At 37.2% G+C, this 17,508-nt stretch overlaps 2 protein-coding genes across 3 annotated transcripts in view; one reads left to right on the plus strand and one right to left on the minus strand.

Moving 5' to 3' along the window:
- SESN1 (sestrin 1) overlaps window positions 1–17,508 on the plus strand; it is a 110,316-nt gene that overhangs the window by 64,893 nt on the left and 27,915 nt on the right. The gene's annotated exons all lie outside the window — the stretch shown is intronic.
- The window catches only part of ARMC2 (armadillo repeat containing 2), a 180,399-nt gene continuing 168,253 nt past the window's right edge, over window positions 5,363–17,508 (minus strand). The window contains exon 16 of the mRNA XM_030928187.1: window positions 5,363–5,980. Coding sequence (XP_030784047.1) covers window positions 5,922–5,980 — 59 coding nt within the window. The 3' untranslated portion in view covers window positions 5,363–5,921. The remainder of the gene's footprint in view (window positions 5,981–17,508) is intronic.

The raw sequence follows: 17,508 nt of genomic DNA on the forward strand, positions 1-17,508 counted from the left end.
TGAAACATAAATGAATTTCATGTTTGGACTTGGGTTCCATCCATAATTTCATTATATATATGCAAATATTTCAAAAGCTGAAATACTTCTGGTCCCAAGCATTTGGTATAGGGGATACTCAGCCTGTAATCTTAGGGGAAGTTAATCCCTAAATCTGTTTCCTGACTATATACTTCTTTTTGCTTCCTCTAAATCACCCATTATGTACCAAGGGATTTCAATGCTGGAAAAAGATGGGCCATTTCCTACCCTGGGAGCTTTCAGCCTAATAAGGGAGACTGGCTAGCTCACTGGAAATTATAGTGCTCAGAGATAAGTGCTGCCACAGAGGAAATTTTCAAAGGAGGAGATCTAACTCAGACCAGGAGGGGTCAGGGAAGGGTTCTCCAGGCAGTGACTTCTAACTTCAGGCCAAAGATGAGGGGTGGGCCATGATTAGAGGGGAAAGACTTGAACTCAGAGGGAAAAGCACATACACAAGTCTAGGAGTGATTCCAGCAGGTGGACTTTTGGTGGTGGTGTGAGGCTGGAGAGGAGGTGGAATGGTAGCACTACCTCTTCCACTGAAGTGCACATATTTAATTTGCCTTGAGCTCCTCATGCACAGTCACTGCTTTCAATCCTTTATACCACTGTTGAGAAATCTTTTAGGGCTCCTTTATTACCCCTTGCAGTATCTAATCACTTCTACTGATTTTATAAACTACCTAAAACTGACTGTTTCCCACTACTAACTCACTCATCTCCTGCCAGAGCCAGGGAAATCTCTTAACTGTCTCTTGAGTTCATCCAGTTTATTCTCTCCTCTATGTCATTCCCCTTTACCCATCTTTTAAGCCTTTGCTGACTCCCTACTTCTGGATATTTGCAGTTGATGGTATATAATTTAATACAAAATTACACGTTGCCTAGAAGTGTTCTCTAATTGTTTCTGAGTATTTTATGATCAACTGGATTGTAAGTGCCCTAAGAGCGGCCTGAAGCTGCATTTTAAACTGTTGAGTGGTGGAAAGGAAAGGGCACTGGACCTGAAGTCAGAGCAGACCTGCATTTGACTTGTAGCTCTGCCACTTGTCAGTTGTATGACGTTTCTTCATGGGTAATACAGGAATAATGAGATACATCTTACAAGGTTGTTGTAAGAAATTGTACAAGTCATTCTATGGGAAATTAATTTGTAGACCATAAAACCCTACATACATCTTACGTTTTATTCTATAGTCCCTATGTAGAACCATAATCATTTCTTAATGTGAGATATTTATGGTTCCTTTCCAGACCTTAGAATCTTGAAGATTCCAGACTTATTTTTTTCCTTTGTGACATATTTTTCTCTAAGCCACATCCCAGCTATTTTTATTCTTCCTCTTTTTCGCCTATTCCCACTGCATCCTTAAACTTATGGATAAAGTAACTTTAGGCAGCTGAGAATAGAATATTTTGAGACATGAGAAGTTCAGGTGCCTCATCTATTGATACACTGGAGAAATCTTCTACTGTCTTTTCCCCTTGGTATACTCTGCATGCATAGGAAGAAACTTACTACTAGCAATCTACACCTTTACATAAATGCTCTGGACATAGAGCCTTGATCATGCTTTTGTGGGCATTCACAGTCCTAAGAAATTTATTTGATATTCTTGCTTTTCCAGAACCATTCTTTTTATTCTTGATTGTCATATCTCTCCTTAGACCAGATTCTTAGATCAGGAGGATCCTAGCAATGGCTTTCTTGTTAGGTACTAAAGTGCTAATTCTGAGGGTTCAGAGCTAGGGATCTTGCTTATACTAATGCAGGACTAGAGAGGAGAGAATCAGAGGAAACAGACACATGTGTCTAAGACCCAAGTGTCTCCAAAAGCTATGACCAAGTTAAAAGGCTGTTTTATTTTTACCTGCCACTTACATTGGGTGCAGAGATACTTAACATTTTGAGGGTTAGGTATCGTAATATCTCAGACCTTATGTTATCTGTCATGTTAATAATGTCTAAGAACCTTACTGAGGAGTTCTAAGAGCTTGAAGGAGCTCAGCAATTTTAATGTAATTAGATACAAACTTATATAGAAAAATAACTTGAACATTTCCTTCCTCACTAGGAAAAACAGCAGCTGGGTGTGATGGCTTATGCCTATAATCTCAGCACTTTGGGAGGCCAAAGTGGGAAGATCATTTGAGGCAAGGAGATAAAGACCAGCTTGAGCGACATAGCAAGACTCTGTCGCTACAAAAATAAAAATAAAAAAAAATAGCTGAGTGTGGTGGCATGCACCTGTAAAAGCCTACTTGGGAGGCTAAGACAGGAGGATCGCTTGAGCCCCAAGCTCAAAACTGCAGTGAGATATGACCGTGCCACTGCACTCCAGCCTAGGTGACAGAGCAAGAACCCATCTTAAAGAAAATAAAAGAGAAACAGAATAGACAAATCTGCTTGTTATTGGAGGAAAGGAGTGGATTGAGAAGGGAGAGGTTGTAGGAAGTGAGTGGCAACATTTAAAATTCAGTATTCACAGCATCTTAAGCAATAATTTACACTCAAGAAAAAGATTTAATAAAGCAAAATCATTCCTGCTTCTCATAAGAATTGTTCTGAATAGTACAGTTGCCATAAATCAAGTGCATTTAGTCTGAAGACCAACTTTTTGGTTCAATTACTGTGTTTTAACCCGTGGTTTCTATTGTTCCTAATAGTGTCCTTAGTCATCAGTGGCTGGGAAGAGTCTTTCTGGGACACAGAGCTCTATTATGCTTAGAAATTGTAGGTCTTTGAAATTCTTTGTAAAATTTAGGACCATTCCTCCTCTTTTAGTCTTTCATTTACTGCTTACATTATTGCAGATCTTCCACAGTAAATAATTTCCTTAAGAAGAGAAGGTAGAAAAGTATCCTAAAACCATCTTCAAACACTAAATCTGTTTCAGAGTAGACATGAAGCTATAAGAATTTTTTACTTATGAAGTGAACAATTTAGACTAAATCTCTATGAGACAGTTAATATACATAAAGGTAAACTTCAATCCCAATTCAGAGATACCCTCTCTCATGTCACCATATGCACCACAGTGCAATCCTATACCATTTTTTCATTTCTTCAGCTGCAGATTTATTGGAAAGTTTGGGGGTTTGTTCTTTTCTGATACTAGGAGGCTCTCTAAAATAGTCTCTTTTTCCAGTGCACTGCTTTCATGACCCAGTCTTTGTTCTGTGCCAGTTCTGAGATAGGGGCAATTATTTTTAAGTAGTAGATTCTCTTTGCTTCTGTGGTCTGTGTTGCCCAGTCTTCCATGTGGCATCAACTAATACTATTTTTAAGAGATGCTTTTTTATGACTCAAGGGTACTAAAAGTAGAACCATCTTGTTTAACCCTATCTTACCCCCCAGTATTGCCTGGAAGAAAGGCACTGGTCTCTGGAAGAAAGACCACTTTACTTTTTTGCTGCATGGAGTTAATGTAGTAGAAACTCATCAGACAGTACTTAATTTAACATACATACATGCAAATGTACCAGAAGACTTTAAGGTCAAATTTGGTCCCTGTAATAACAACAACAACAAATTAGCCCCATTAGATATAAACTTCTCATTCCCATTCTTCCCTTACTCCAAAAAGTTATCTGTACTGTAGAATGTTTAATAATTATTGTCAGATACAACAGATGTATTTAAAAAGTGAATGCCATTCACCCATAATCCCATTTCCTGAAGAGAAACTTCAGCAGTTTTATTTTCAAATATCATAAAATTTATATGACCTGTTAAATTAAAACCTAAAGTTATAAAACGCTCAGAGGAAAACAGATGGGAAAAAAAGTGTGTAACCTGGGGGTAGGCAAAGGTTTCTTATCTAGAATACAAGCATGAGACATTAAAGAAAATATTGACAAATTGGATCATATCAAAACTAAAACATGATCTTCAAAAGACACCATTAGGAAAATGAAAGGCAAGCCACAGACTGAAATAAAATTTGTAACATGTATATCAAAGTACTTGTATTCAAAATATATAAAGAATACTTACAGCACAAGAAAATAACCAACCCAATAAAAAATGGACAAAAGGTTTGAACTGATACTTCACAAAAATATCTGTATGTATATAAATGACCAATAAGCACATTAAAACATGTTCAGTATCAAAAGTTATCAAGGAAATGCAAATTAAAATCACAATAAGATACTGCTACATTAGGCATCTTGGGCCAGATAATGCTTGGTTGTGGGAGGGAGAGCTGTCCTGTGCATTGTAGGATATTTAGCAGCCTCCCTGGTCTCTACCTGCTACATAGCAGTAACAACCTGCTCCTCACCAGTTGTGAAAATCGAAAGTATACGCAGAAATATTCAGATGTCCCATGGGAGAAAAAAATCACTTGTTAAGAGCAACTGCACTGTGACACCCATTAGATTGACTAAAATGTTTTAGATTGACAATGCTGAGCATTGGTAAAGATGTCTCTTTTTTTTTCGAAACAGAGTCTCCCTCTGTCGCCCAGGCTGGAGTGCAATGGCGCGATCTCAGCTCACTGAAGCCTCCACCTCCCTGGTTCAAGCAATACTCCTGCCTCAGCCTCCTGAATAGCTAGGATTACAGACGCATGCCACCAAGCCTGGCTAATTTTTTTGTACTTCTAGTAGAGACGGGGTTTCACCGTGTTGGCCAGACTGGTCTCGAGCTCCTGACCTCGGGTAGTCTGCCCGCCTCAGCCACCCAAAGTGCTGGGATTACAGGCGTGAGCCACCGCACCCGGCCAAGATGTCTTTTATTGTTTTTTAGACGAAGTCTTTCTCTGTCACCCAGACTGGAGTGCAGTTGTGCAATCTCAGCCCACTGCAACCTGCACCTCCTGGATTCAAGCGATTCTCATGCCTCAGCCTCCTGAGTAGTTGGGATTACAGGTATGTGCCACCATGCCCAGCTAACTTTTGTATTTTTAGTAGAGACAGCATTTCACTGTGTTGGCCAGGCTGGTCTTGACCTTCTGGCCTCAAGTGATCCGCCTGCCTTGGGCTCCTGAAATGCTGGAATTACAGGTGTGAGCCACTATACCTGGCAGAAGATGTCTTATACACTGATGAGTGAGAATATAAAATGGTACAACTACTTTGGAAAACAGTTTGGCAGTTACTTAAAAAGTTAAACCTGGCTAGGCACAGTGGCTCACGCCTGTAATCCCAGCACTTTGGGAGGCCGAGGTGGGCGGATCACGAGGTCAAGAGATCGAGACCATCCTGGCCAACATGGTGAAACCCCATCTCTACTAAAAATACAAAAATTAGCTGGACGTGATGGTGCACGCCTGTAGTCCTAGCTACTCGGGAAGCTGAGGCAGGAGAATCGCTTGAACCAAACCCGGGAGGCGGAGGAGGTTGCAGTGAGCCGAGATTGTGCCACTGCACTCCAGCCTGGCAACAGAGTGAGACGCCGTCTCAAAAAAAAAAAGTTAAACCTACACCTATTATATGATTTAGCCATTCCACTCCAAGCCAAGGGAAATTAAAGCATATGTTCACACAAAGCTATTCAGAATTCATACAGAATGTACTGTTCTGGGTAGGTGAGAATTTTACCCATGAAATGAAAATCTTAAGTACAAAGAACTTTTTCTTTGTTGACTGTTCTTTGGTCTTTTTCACACTTCCTTCTGAAATCTTCTTGCTTCTTCCTGGACTGACACTCCTTCAGCTGAGGATCTGTTGGTAGTAGATTCTTAGTTTTTGTCTCTTAAAATGTGTTTCATTCACTTTATGATAGTTTCATGTGTTAAATACAATTCAACAATGGTCATTTTCTCTCAGTATTTTGATCCTCTGGCTTCCATTCTTTAAAATTAGGCTGTCAGCTTAGTTTTCCTTTTGTAGATAATCTGACTTTTCCCTTTCATGGACTTTGAGATCTCTTTCCTTGAAATTGTTCAGTTTTACTGTAGGCCAAGGTATAATTTTTCTAAGTTATTCTGCGTGAGATTCATTGTGCTTCCTGGAAAAAAAGAAAAAAAAGAGTATTGGTGTCTTTAATCTGTTCTGGATAATCCTTAACCATCATGTATTAGAATATTACCTTTGTCCTGTTCTTTCTGTTTTCTCCTTCCAATTAGATATGTATTAGACCTTCTATTTCATCTTCCATGTCTTTTCTCTCTCATACATTTCATTTCTTTGCTGTATGTGCTATATTCTGGACTCTTCAGATTTACTTTCTAGTTTACTAATAATTTTTCAGCTATACTGAATATGCTGTTTATCTATTGAATTTTAAGTTTTAATTATTATAAAAACTATTTCATTCATTTTCAAATCTGCCTGGTTATTTTTTGATAGTTTCCTGTTTCTCACCCATACTTTCCTATAAAGTTTTAAAAAACATATTGAACTGGTCTTCTGTATCTAGTATCCAAAGTCTTTACAGATGATTTCTGGCAGTCAGACTGCATCTGACTTTCTAGTCTTAGGTGATTATTGTTTCCTGTAGTCCTCATTAATGGCATCTTTTTGCATAGTACTTTTTATTATTGTAAGCTTATATTCATTGGAATTGTATCTCCTTCAGAGAAAATCTATATTTATTTCTAACTGGAACCTGGGGGACATAACCAGCCCACTTTATACTAAATATTTGCCTTGCTTTTAAGAGCAGGTAGGTAATAAGGGAATTCATCCCCCAACTCCTCATGTGTGATCCACCTTGTGTTTATGAATATTCAGGGGAGATTTTACCCCTTCCACCAAGAATAAACATTAAAACAGGCAAATCTTGTCTTCTTTTGTAAATGGGGTGTTTTTCTTTGTTTATGGTTTCATTGAGCGTTTAGCCCCTTGGGGTTTGGCTTTGTGATGGGGTCTCTGATCCACCTCTTAATTTCCCAAGTCCTAGGATTTGCCTTCTGTTTTCTGTGCTGCTGCTTTAGGTCCCTAAGGATCCACAGCTGCCAGCCTCAGTGCTCACTGTCTCCCTGGACTCCTTCTGTTGGTGGGTTTTGGTTTCTGAGGATTTCTGTTACTTTACCAGTTCAGCCATTTTAAGCAATATTTCTTACACACAGGTCTCCAATTTGGGATAGTTCCACTTAACAATTGTTTGACTTTACTAAGGTGGGTAAGCAACACACATTCAGTAGAAAAATGCTATGGAAAGTAGTACGATACAATGCTGGGCAGTGGCAGCAAGTGACAGTTCTCAGCCACATAATCACAAAGGCAGACAACCAATACTCTACCACATTGCCAGATGATTTTGCCCAAATTTTGCCCACATTTTGACAAAGTAGGCTAATGTCAGCATTCTGAGCACATTTATGGTAGTCTAGGCTAGACTATAATGTAGAAGATTAGGTGTATTAAATGCATTTTTTACTTATGATATGTTCAACTTATTGAGTCATAATCCCATTGTAAGTTGAGAAGTATCTATAGAAATATTTTTAGGTATTTTGTCCAATATGAGTAAGAAGCACTAATATTGAGGTCAGTTTTTTTTTTTTTTTTTTTTTTTTTTTTTTTTTTTTTTTTTGAGACGGAGTCTCGCTCTGTCGCCCGGGCTGGAGTGCAGTGGCCGGATCTCAGCTCACTGCAAGCTCCGCCTCCCAGGTTTACGCCTTTCTCCTGCCTCAGCCTCCCAAGTAGCTGGGACTACAGGCGCCCGCCACCTCGCCCGGCTAGTTTTTTGTATTTTTTAGTAGAGACGGGGTTTCACCATGTTAGCCAGGATGGTCTCGATCTCCTGACCTCGTGATCCGCCCGTCTCGGCCTCCCAAAGTGCTGGGATTACAGGCTTGAGCCACCGCGCCCGGCCGAGGTCAGTTTTTAACCTCATCTGGGAGAGAGCGATGCTCTCAGGGCTTTTTAAGGCTTATAGGACCATTACCCTTATAGAAAATGGCTTCCTGCTACTGTGCTATCCAAGTTCTTGTTTCTGCTTTATAGAATTTTTCTGGTTCTTCCTTTGTGATTAAGTGGACTTAGAAATTAGATAAAGAAGCTTCTTATAATTTTGTACCAAGTAAAAGTAAATTGTCTCTAAGAGAGGCAGGCGAAGGGTTTTCCACTAAATACAATACCTATGCTGTGGTATATAAATTTTGTGACATCTATTTTACATCTTTTTTTTAACTTGTTCTAGATTCATGAGATTGTTTTTTAAAAAGTTAATTGAGATATAATGAGATGTTGCTATATCAATAGTCAACATCTATTTTGACAAAAATTACTGATTTTCAAATGTATGGGAAAACATTTTAAGGGTCTGTGTGTGTGTGATCATTGAATTTCATTCTACAAAAAAAAAAAAATCACTCATTCTTTGAGTAGGCAGTAACATAATTAGCCACTAAGAACAATCTACAATATTCTCTTATGCTTTAAATATATGAAAGTGACTTTAATAATGATTATTTGACAATGTAAGTCTTCATTTATGTTTTTATATTTTTCCTTTTACATAAAATGTTACATTTTGTTTATGCTAAATGGTAATTTTACTCATTTTATTTTGTTAGATCCAAACCTGTTGCTTTCTCTTTAGTGTTCTATGTGCAAAGCCTGTAACATAATCAAAATGTAATTTAAGTACCTATTTGTATGTGATGTGCCAGTAGTTACAATTTCAAAGTAAGATAAACATATGTCCCCAAACATACTTCCCCAAATCCTTGCACCTGGGACAGAATGTACTCTTAACATCGACCAAAAGGGGCTTATAAATACTCTGTGGTTGTGCCTTAAAACTGAACACAACATAGGCACATCCACTAACATTATTTATAAAAGTATCAAAAACATAGTGGATCATCTTTTGGAGGTTAACAGTCACTGTTAACATGGTAGACTGTCAAGTGGTAGAAGATTTTCCTTATTTAGCATGATAAAATTTACAAACTTTTGTTCAGAAGATGAAATTTTAGAAGACTTTTGAAGGAAGTTATGATAATGTGTCCTTAATGAAACTCTGAGAGAAGAATGTTTTCAAGTGTCAGGGAGAAATGTATAAGTTTCAAAGGGGAACCATAAGTAGGTAAATGGAATCAAGAAAGTTGGGATAGGATTAACATGTATGAGGAGGGCAGTAATTAGGGAGAAGATATATTGAGAGATGTTATAAAACATTTTTATTTTGTCTCAATGGGGAACCAGTTCAGATTTATTGGAGAGGCATAGTGTTCTACTTATTTGGGTGGTCACAGAGGGTGGAGTGAGCAGTCATACAGAGCAGATTGCAGGGAACATGGTGCAGCGGAAGACAGGAGAAGATGGTAGGAGTTAGCATCCCTTGGCCTCTTTCTGATGGGCACACCATCACTGGAATATTAACATTAACAAAACTAAAACATTATCAGGAGCATTGTGGTATAGTAGAAAGAATATGCTTGAGTTCTAACCTTTCCTCAGGCCCCTTACTGTGTGGCCTTGGGTTGAATACTTAACCTCTCTGAGTTTCCCATTTCTAAAATGAAGATAGCGTGTACCTAAGGTGTTATGAGAGTTAAATGAGTTAAAATGCTTTAGAACGGCCTGGCGTGGTGGCTCATGCCTGTAATCCCAGCACTTTGGGAGGCTGAGGCAGGCAGATCACGAGGTCAGGAGATTGAGACCATCCTGGCTACGGTGAAACCCCATCTCTACGAAAACAAAGTACAAAAAATTACCCGGACGTGGTGGTGGGTGCCTGTAGTCCCAGCTACTGAGGAGGCTGAGGTAGGAGAATGGCATGAACCCAGGAGGCGGAGCTTGCAGTGAGCTGAAATCGTGCCAGTGCACTCCAGCCTAGGCGACAGAACGAGACTCCGTCTCAAAAAAAAAAAAAGAAAGAAAAAAGAAATAAAGCTTCAGAACAATGCCTGATGCATACATGTTTTAGATGTTCTATTAATATCAAATCGAAACTATGAAGTATAGCATTGCCCTGCTTCTGGAATCATATCTTAGATTAAAAATCTGAGTTACTAAATTAAAAGCTCTCCATCAATTGACATTCATTTACCTAACTGCTACAATAACAATTAGCTTTTCAGCATTACATGCATTTGTAGCTTAAGGCATTCCTCAGTCCAGGTGCTCCTTTAGGAGTGAAAAGACTTCAAGTGGGTGCATCACTATAGGAAATTAAAAGAAGAAAGGAGAAAGGAAGAAGATATGGATGTTGTTCTCAAAAAAATATCTACTGGGAAGAAAAAAAAAATGCCTGGCACATAGTAGGGGCTTAATTAACACTGGTTGACTGAAGATGAATAAGTAAGACTAGTATATCCACATATATAAATTTTTATAAATGTAACCAATCCTTTATGTATAGTATACATGTATTAATGAAACTTTCAGTAATATTTGGATGGATACTGTTCTGAATTATTAGGGTTTAAAAGTCCCCCCAAAAACATGAGATTGATATAGAATTGATGTTTCTTCCCCAAATTATATATTAAAACTACCTTTTTTTCTGATTCAACATAGCTTAGTTATCTGTGACCACTGAAGATAAAGGAGAAGGATGAGGCTGGGTATGGTGGCTCATGCCTATAATCCCAGTAGGAGGCCAAGGCGGGAGGATCACTTGAGATCAGGAGTTCGAGACCAGCCTGGCCAACATAGTGAAAACCCCCATCTCTACTAAAAATACAAAAAAATTTAGCCAGGCTAGGTGGCGGGCATCCATAATCCCAGCTAATTGGGAGGCTGAGGCACGAGAATTGCTTGAATCCGGGAGGCGGAGGTTGCAGTGAACTGAGATTGTGCCATTGCACTCCAGTCTGGGTGCCAGAGCAAAACACTATCTCAAAAAAAAAAAAGAGAGAAGGATGAGGCAAGATATGACTGATAAATAAAACCTAGAGCTAGTCTCTAAACTTTTCCTCTACTCTAGGGGTGTATGGAAAACAGTGAAATATTGAGGGAAATATACATCTATACACTTTTTTTACAGCATCCTACAATGTTATTAGCAAACCTCCTTTGCTTTAAAGTACATGGTGGGCTGGGCAAGGTGGCTCACACCTGTAATCCCAACACTTTTGGAGGCTGAGGCGGGAGTTCACTTGAGTCCATATAGCATGGGCAACATAACAAGACCCATCTGTACAAAAATGTTAAAATATTAAGACAGTCATGGTGGCATGCCTGTAGTCCTACCTACTCAAGAGGCTGAGGTGGGAGAATCACTTGAGCCTAAGAGTTCGAGGCTGCTGTGAGCCATGATCACCCCATTACTGCCTGGGTAACAGAGCAAAACCCTCTCTCTAAAAAATAAAATAAAAGTGTCTCCTAAAATGGTGGTTGAAGGAGATTATTAATGATAATGACAATTGTATAGAATTGCACTGTCAATTTGTTCAGTTTGCTTGATCCTGCGTTTGTTTTGAAAGTTCTATTTGTGGTATGGTTGTTTTTACTAGTATTTTATATTTTTGGATTTGGGCTGTAGCATTTCACCATCAGTGTTTCTCCCCCTATGTTTTTTGGAAATTGGATGCTAGAGAATTTAAAAAGAGAATAATAATTTTTAATAGATATTTCTACCTTTATTTTCTACCCACAGCAAGAAAGAATATTTCCCACAAAATTCTGTTGTTGTTTTTTTTTTCTACTAAAAATACCGTATTATTTTAATGGTAACTTGATGTATACGGTATCTGGCATAATAAAGATGAAACAAATAATCACTACAATACTAAAATCTAATCTGTTTGCCAAGGGTTGGTGAGAAGATTTTATCAGTTACTTTTAACCTAGGACAATATATCCTGTTTTATAATTTGTTGTTTTCTCTTGTGACACTATATAATTTAAAAAAAAAAAAAAAGAGAGAGAGAAGCTTAGGCCTCATTGGTATCTGGAGCAGTTGAGTCCTTACCTGTTTGTCTGCTTTGTGATTGGCTAAAAGCTGTTGCTAAGCTTGTGTTTTTGTTCTTAGGGAAAGTTAAAAGTTGAGTGTGACCTATTTGAACTGCATCCTGCTGCTTTTGACTCTGCTTTGCTCTTTCCTCTGATCCACATACTTTTTTCTGGCATCTTTTGAAGTTTAGATTTTTTAAAACCCACTTATGTATAAATTTAGTGTGCAATATTTGAAGATTGTAACATTTTAATGTGTGTTTATGATCTACAAACTACTGTAGTTTAATTTTTAAAATCTAATTGAATACTTGAAAGTTGAATTTATTGACATAAAGCAAGTTCTAATTGTAGAAAGCAAATGCATTTTAAAACCTGCCTATTATAAATACTAAAAATTATCTGGATATCAATAATATCTTTGTTAATAAGAACAAATCCAAACTATTTCACTTAATTTTTTTCAATTGAAATGTAATATGAAAATAGTTATTAGGTCAAATTTTTATGATTTAGGATAAAGACTGTTGCTCATACTGGCATGTATATCAGTAAAGGATAAGAGTGACTTTATGTTTTCTTGAAGAGGGCTGAAAAGATTGATAATGCTTTCGGTTATAGACCAGACCCAGGACAGGCTAAATGAAAGTTATATTGTGAAAGTGAGTTTGGTCTGTAAATTCAGTAGACAAACATGAACTGTTGTAGTTCCAACAGCTTTTTCTCTTTAAGGCTTTATTTGGCATTGATGAGAATAAGACTTTGAACTAGATTCCCCCAAGCACTCTGCTGGAACTGGTAGAAATGATTGGAGCATTCTCTGAACCTTAAAGCCTGACCCAAGTCTTGGGTGAGTGATGTAGAGAGCCACAGACTAGCTTGGATCCTCCAAACCTAATGTGAGTTCCAGGATACAGATCATGAGAGGGTGTGTGTGTGTGTGTGTGTGTGTGTGTGTGTGTGTAAAATGTGTTTTAATTTGTCAGTTTAGTCTTTAATAAAACAATATTACCAGAATTCTGATGTATATAGTATCTAAAACTGTAAAAGTGTTTTATCAATAAATTATTTAAGTTCAAATAAGAATATTAATTATCAAATCAATTAGTGAAAATACTGGGGCTATTTTATATTTTCAGAAAATTTGAAATTAAGGGGTTATGAATGATGGTTGCAGTATTTCTATATTTTCTTGTATGCATAATATCAAGAAAATCTAGATTCACACAGTTAAGTGCTTTTCTGGGTTTTTGAAAATATCTTTATACTTTCATTTTTTATTCTGCTCTACATGTTCAGAGAAACTTCTCTAGTAATGAACTATAGAAGTCATCCCTGAAATTATAGACTTAGATAAATGGTTTTGAGTGAAAACTTTTCTAATAGTTCACCTTGCATTCTCAAGACACTCTGCAGTTAAACTGATCCAGAAGCTTGAACAAAAAAGTGAAAAGAATGGTTGATTTCAAACAGCTACTTGCATTCTTTATTATAAATATAAAAGTTAAAACAATAAGCACCAAAATGTACAATATCCACTAAAACTAAGGAATCATGATGGGATGTGCAATCTATTCCTTTGACCTTACAAAAATTGACAGTTACACCCTTTCAGGAGCATGTACGAAGCAAATGTGCCTGAGCTTCTCCTGGCATCTTTAAAGCCAAATATCCACTTCCTGTAGCAGTTCACTCACTACTATAGTTTTACTTGAGCTGATATAGACAGGCATGAGTATTTTAAAAGACTGGAACACATAAACTATACCCCTCCTAATCACTGACACATTTATACTTGTATGAGAATGTTCAAATGTGCTCACACAGATGGTGGGAGAGAAATTAATAACTGAATTATTAGTGGCAACAAATTGTTGTGGCAGTCCTCCAATGAATTTAATGTTGATATACATTTGTAGGTTACTTTGAAAAAGAAAGTTCAAATCTAATATTTTATAATATCTCTAAAGTATGTGTAAGGAATGGATTTTAAGAAATATAATTTGAAAACTGATAATATACAAGAAAGTCCAGAGCAGGAAGGGGCCAGGTTCTAGTTAGCTGAAAGCATGTAACTGGATAAAATCAGGAATTATATTTTTGCTATTTCTTCTTCTTATTTTTTTTCTATAGAAAGAGACAGGGTTCTCGCTATGTTGCCCAGGCTTGTCTCAAACTCCTGGCCTCAAATGATCCTCCCATCTCAGCCTCCCCAAGTGCTGAGATTATAGGCATTGAGCCACTGTGCCTAGCCAGGAATTATATTAAAAGATTAGAACTTTAGAGTTGAAATAAAGTTTGAGAGATCATTAAGTTCAGTTGCCCTTCATTTTAAATTTAAAGGGATTACAACTAGAGAAGTTTTCAGGCTTTTTTTTTTCTTTGCAAAGATAATAAACTAGATGACCCTCCATTTAATGCTTCCTAACAGAATCCCAAGCTATCTGCTAATCTGTATGATTTATGTAAGTGGTTAAGTCTAACCTTAAATCCCAATCTCAAATTAAGAGATTTCTGCTTGTTCATATGATTTAAGAAATGCATATATTTGGGCCGGGCACGGTGGCGCACACCTGTAATCCCGGCACTTTGGGAGGCCAAGGCGGGCAGATCACAAGGTCAGGAGATTGAGACCATCCTGGCTAACACGGTGAAACCCCATCTCTACTAAAAGTACAAAAAATTAGTGGGGTGTGGTGGCAGGCACCTGTAGTCCCAGCTGCTCGGGAGGCTGAGGCAGGAGAATGGCATGAACCTGGGAGGTGGAGCTTGCAGTGAACCAAGATCGTGCCACTGCACTCCAGCCTGGGTGACAGAGCTAGACTCCATCTCAAAAAAGTAAATAAATAAAACAAAAATTTTAAAAAGAAAAAAGAAATGCATATATTTGACATTTAGTAAATATTTACAAATAATGAATGATTGAATGCTAAATGGTTACATAGTATCAAGTTTTCTGTTAATTGGTAAAGTAATAGTATTATTTTATCAATGTAAACTTATACGAACATATATTTTAAAAATTAGACTCATAACAAATTAAGAATGTTATGGTCTCCAATTTGTATCATCTCAAAAAAATACTATTTTAGTATTTCTGAGTTATTTGCCAGAAAATAAAAACGCAAAAATTAAGAAGATCATATTCTCTATTACTATAAGCAAAATGATCTTGAATTCCATTCAAATCTGAATTCCTGTAAAAAGCATACATTTTTAAGTGGTATTATATCTTTTATTTTTTGAGAGTATGTTTTAGCAAAACAGAAAGCTAGAATGGAGAAGCAAATATAAACTTTTTATTTGATGAACTGTAGTCCCCTAAATGTATCTATGCCTTTTGGGTAAAGGGGAAAATGGCCCACAGAGTGAGAATTTGGGAGAGCAGAAGAACAGACAGGAAAGTTCAGTGAACAGCATTTTATTTTTAAAATACATAATAACCTCCTACAGATGTGGCCTTGTACTTGTGCTCAAGTTAAGAATCTACAACTTGATACTCTCTTGGAAAGCAAGAGACCTCCGAAGGAGGCAGAAAAAGAAGGTGGTTTAAAGGATTATAGGACCTACAACTAAAGATCATCAAAAAGGAACTGAGTAGGGGTTCTTCAAACTGTGCACGAAAAGCACACATTGCAGAATTCTATTCACCATTTGGTAGTAAAAATCATAGGGTAGGGAGGCTTGGATAGGGAAGGTAAGATAGCTGTTATAAACAAAAAACAACTGGATTTTAAAACTTTAGAATATTGTCATTTGTTTCTTTGAATAAAAATTATCTTTAGTATAAACAAAGCATTTAAAATTCAGTCATGATTAAGCTAATGACTCATGAATATGCATTTAGCCCAAACATTTTGACCACGGGTAAAAATCCTATGGTTAAATGGGATTAGTTCAGTTCCATCAAGTCTGTGGGTTCAGGATAAGTTAAATGTATTAGGTTTGGTTTTAATCTATTTTGAATGGATAATTTTTAATATTATGCCTGGCTAATTCCATGTATTTAAAATTATAGGTTACATACTAAACCAGTTCTTGGCCTGTGCCCACAAATAGAAGCACTATGATCATTTCATGTGTTCACATTGTTTAGGTACAGATGAAATCCAGCCCCTCAGAAACTGTTAGAAAAATTATACGACACAGAGTATATTCAGTCTGAGAAATATTTTCTACTTGCATATATTTAGTATCTTTTGTTGCCTTTTTTTGTTTGTATATTTCCTTCTCCTTTTTTAAAACCTTCAGTAGCACCTAGTAACATACAGCTTAAAGTCCTAACTGTCCATTTCCCCCTCACATTCACCTTTTTCGTAGACCTCATAGTATTCTAAATTAAACCCATTCCTTCTTTCTTAACTCAGTGATGATGCTGAAAAGTAGCCTCTAAACATTGTAATATGTCTGCATGAATTCTCCCACTTAATTTTTATATTTCAACAGACACTTTGTTTTCTATCACATCACCTTGGATAGACCTAAGGATTATTTAAAGCCAAACTTGGTTACAAAATGTTCCATAATCTTGTCAAACAATGGTATCTTGTCAGACACAGGAAGTTTCTGACTTGTAAGTACATGCCTGACTTAACAAGTGATCCATAGATGCCTCTGTCAGACCCTGTATAGCTGCTTACCTGGTAGTGCAGGAGAGCAGTCACAGAAATACCAAAGAAAAATCAAAGCTTGGATATCACAATATTTAAGAAATGCATATATTTGGGCCGGGCATGGTGGCTCACACCTGTAATCCCAAGGAGTTCCAAGGAGATATCTGTGAGTTCCAAGGAAAAGTAGAGAGATTCTGAAAGACAGTGCTTAGCAGAGCTGAACCCAGTAAAAGCTGATTCCCTCACAGAGCCAGCCTGCCTGCCTATAAACAGGCAGGTTTTGTGGCCCCTAAGCCTCAAAAATGTTTACCTGAAGAGTGAACTTGAAATTCATTATTAGGCTTTCAATTAAGCTTAAATAATTGTTTTAATGGAAACATCTCCTCAAAGTTCCTTCATTCGATACATAATTTTTGAGGGTCTCCTGTGTGCAGGGCACTAGGACATTGGAAATATAGCAGTAAACAAAAAAGACAAACATTCTGATTTTATGGCGCTTACATCCTATTGAGACTAAATAAATGGGAGATATCAGTAACTTACAAAATTAGTGTGATTAGTTTGAGAAGCCTGCTTTCTTCCTAAAACCTACCACTTTTCCAGAAATGGGGGTCATGTGAGGAACATGTAGGAGGTTGGGTAGATTCAGATGAGATATGTAGTGAAGAGGCTTTGGGTAGCACGAGGCCACCAAAGGCCCAGAAAGAGACAGGAGTGAAGAGGGAAATATGGAGGAGAGAAGCTCTCAAAACCCAAGATCACCCATTCCATGATTTCTTAAAAACAACACAAAACAAAAAAAAACTCACCCTGAGTAAAAGTAAGGAAGATAAATTTTTCTTTCTTCCTACCCTCTTTTCTTGCCTCCAGAATCAAGAACTTAGGTGAATACACAGTTATCAAAATTTTAAATATATATTCAGTAAAAGCAGCAAGTTCATATAGTGACTGCTGCTTTGGATTCTGACAGACCTGAGTTCCAGTTCCAGGCTGAATTTTACAAGTTTTGTAACTGGTCAAGTTGCCCATACTTTTAGTTTCTATGTCACAAATTTGTAAAATAAAAATAATT

Source organism: Rhinopithecus roxellana, chromosome 4, assembly GCF_007565055.1.
Source record: "Rhinopithecus roxellana isolate Shanxi Qingling chromosome 4, ASM756505v1, whole genome shotgun sequence".
NCBI classification, from domain to species: Eukaryota; Metazoa; Chordata; class Mammalia; order Primates; family Cercopithecidae; genus Rhinopithecus; species Rhinopithecus roxellana.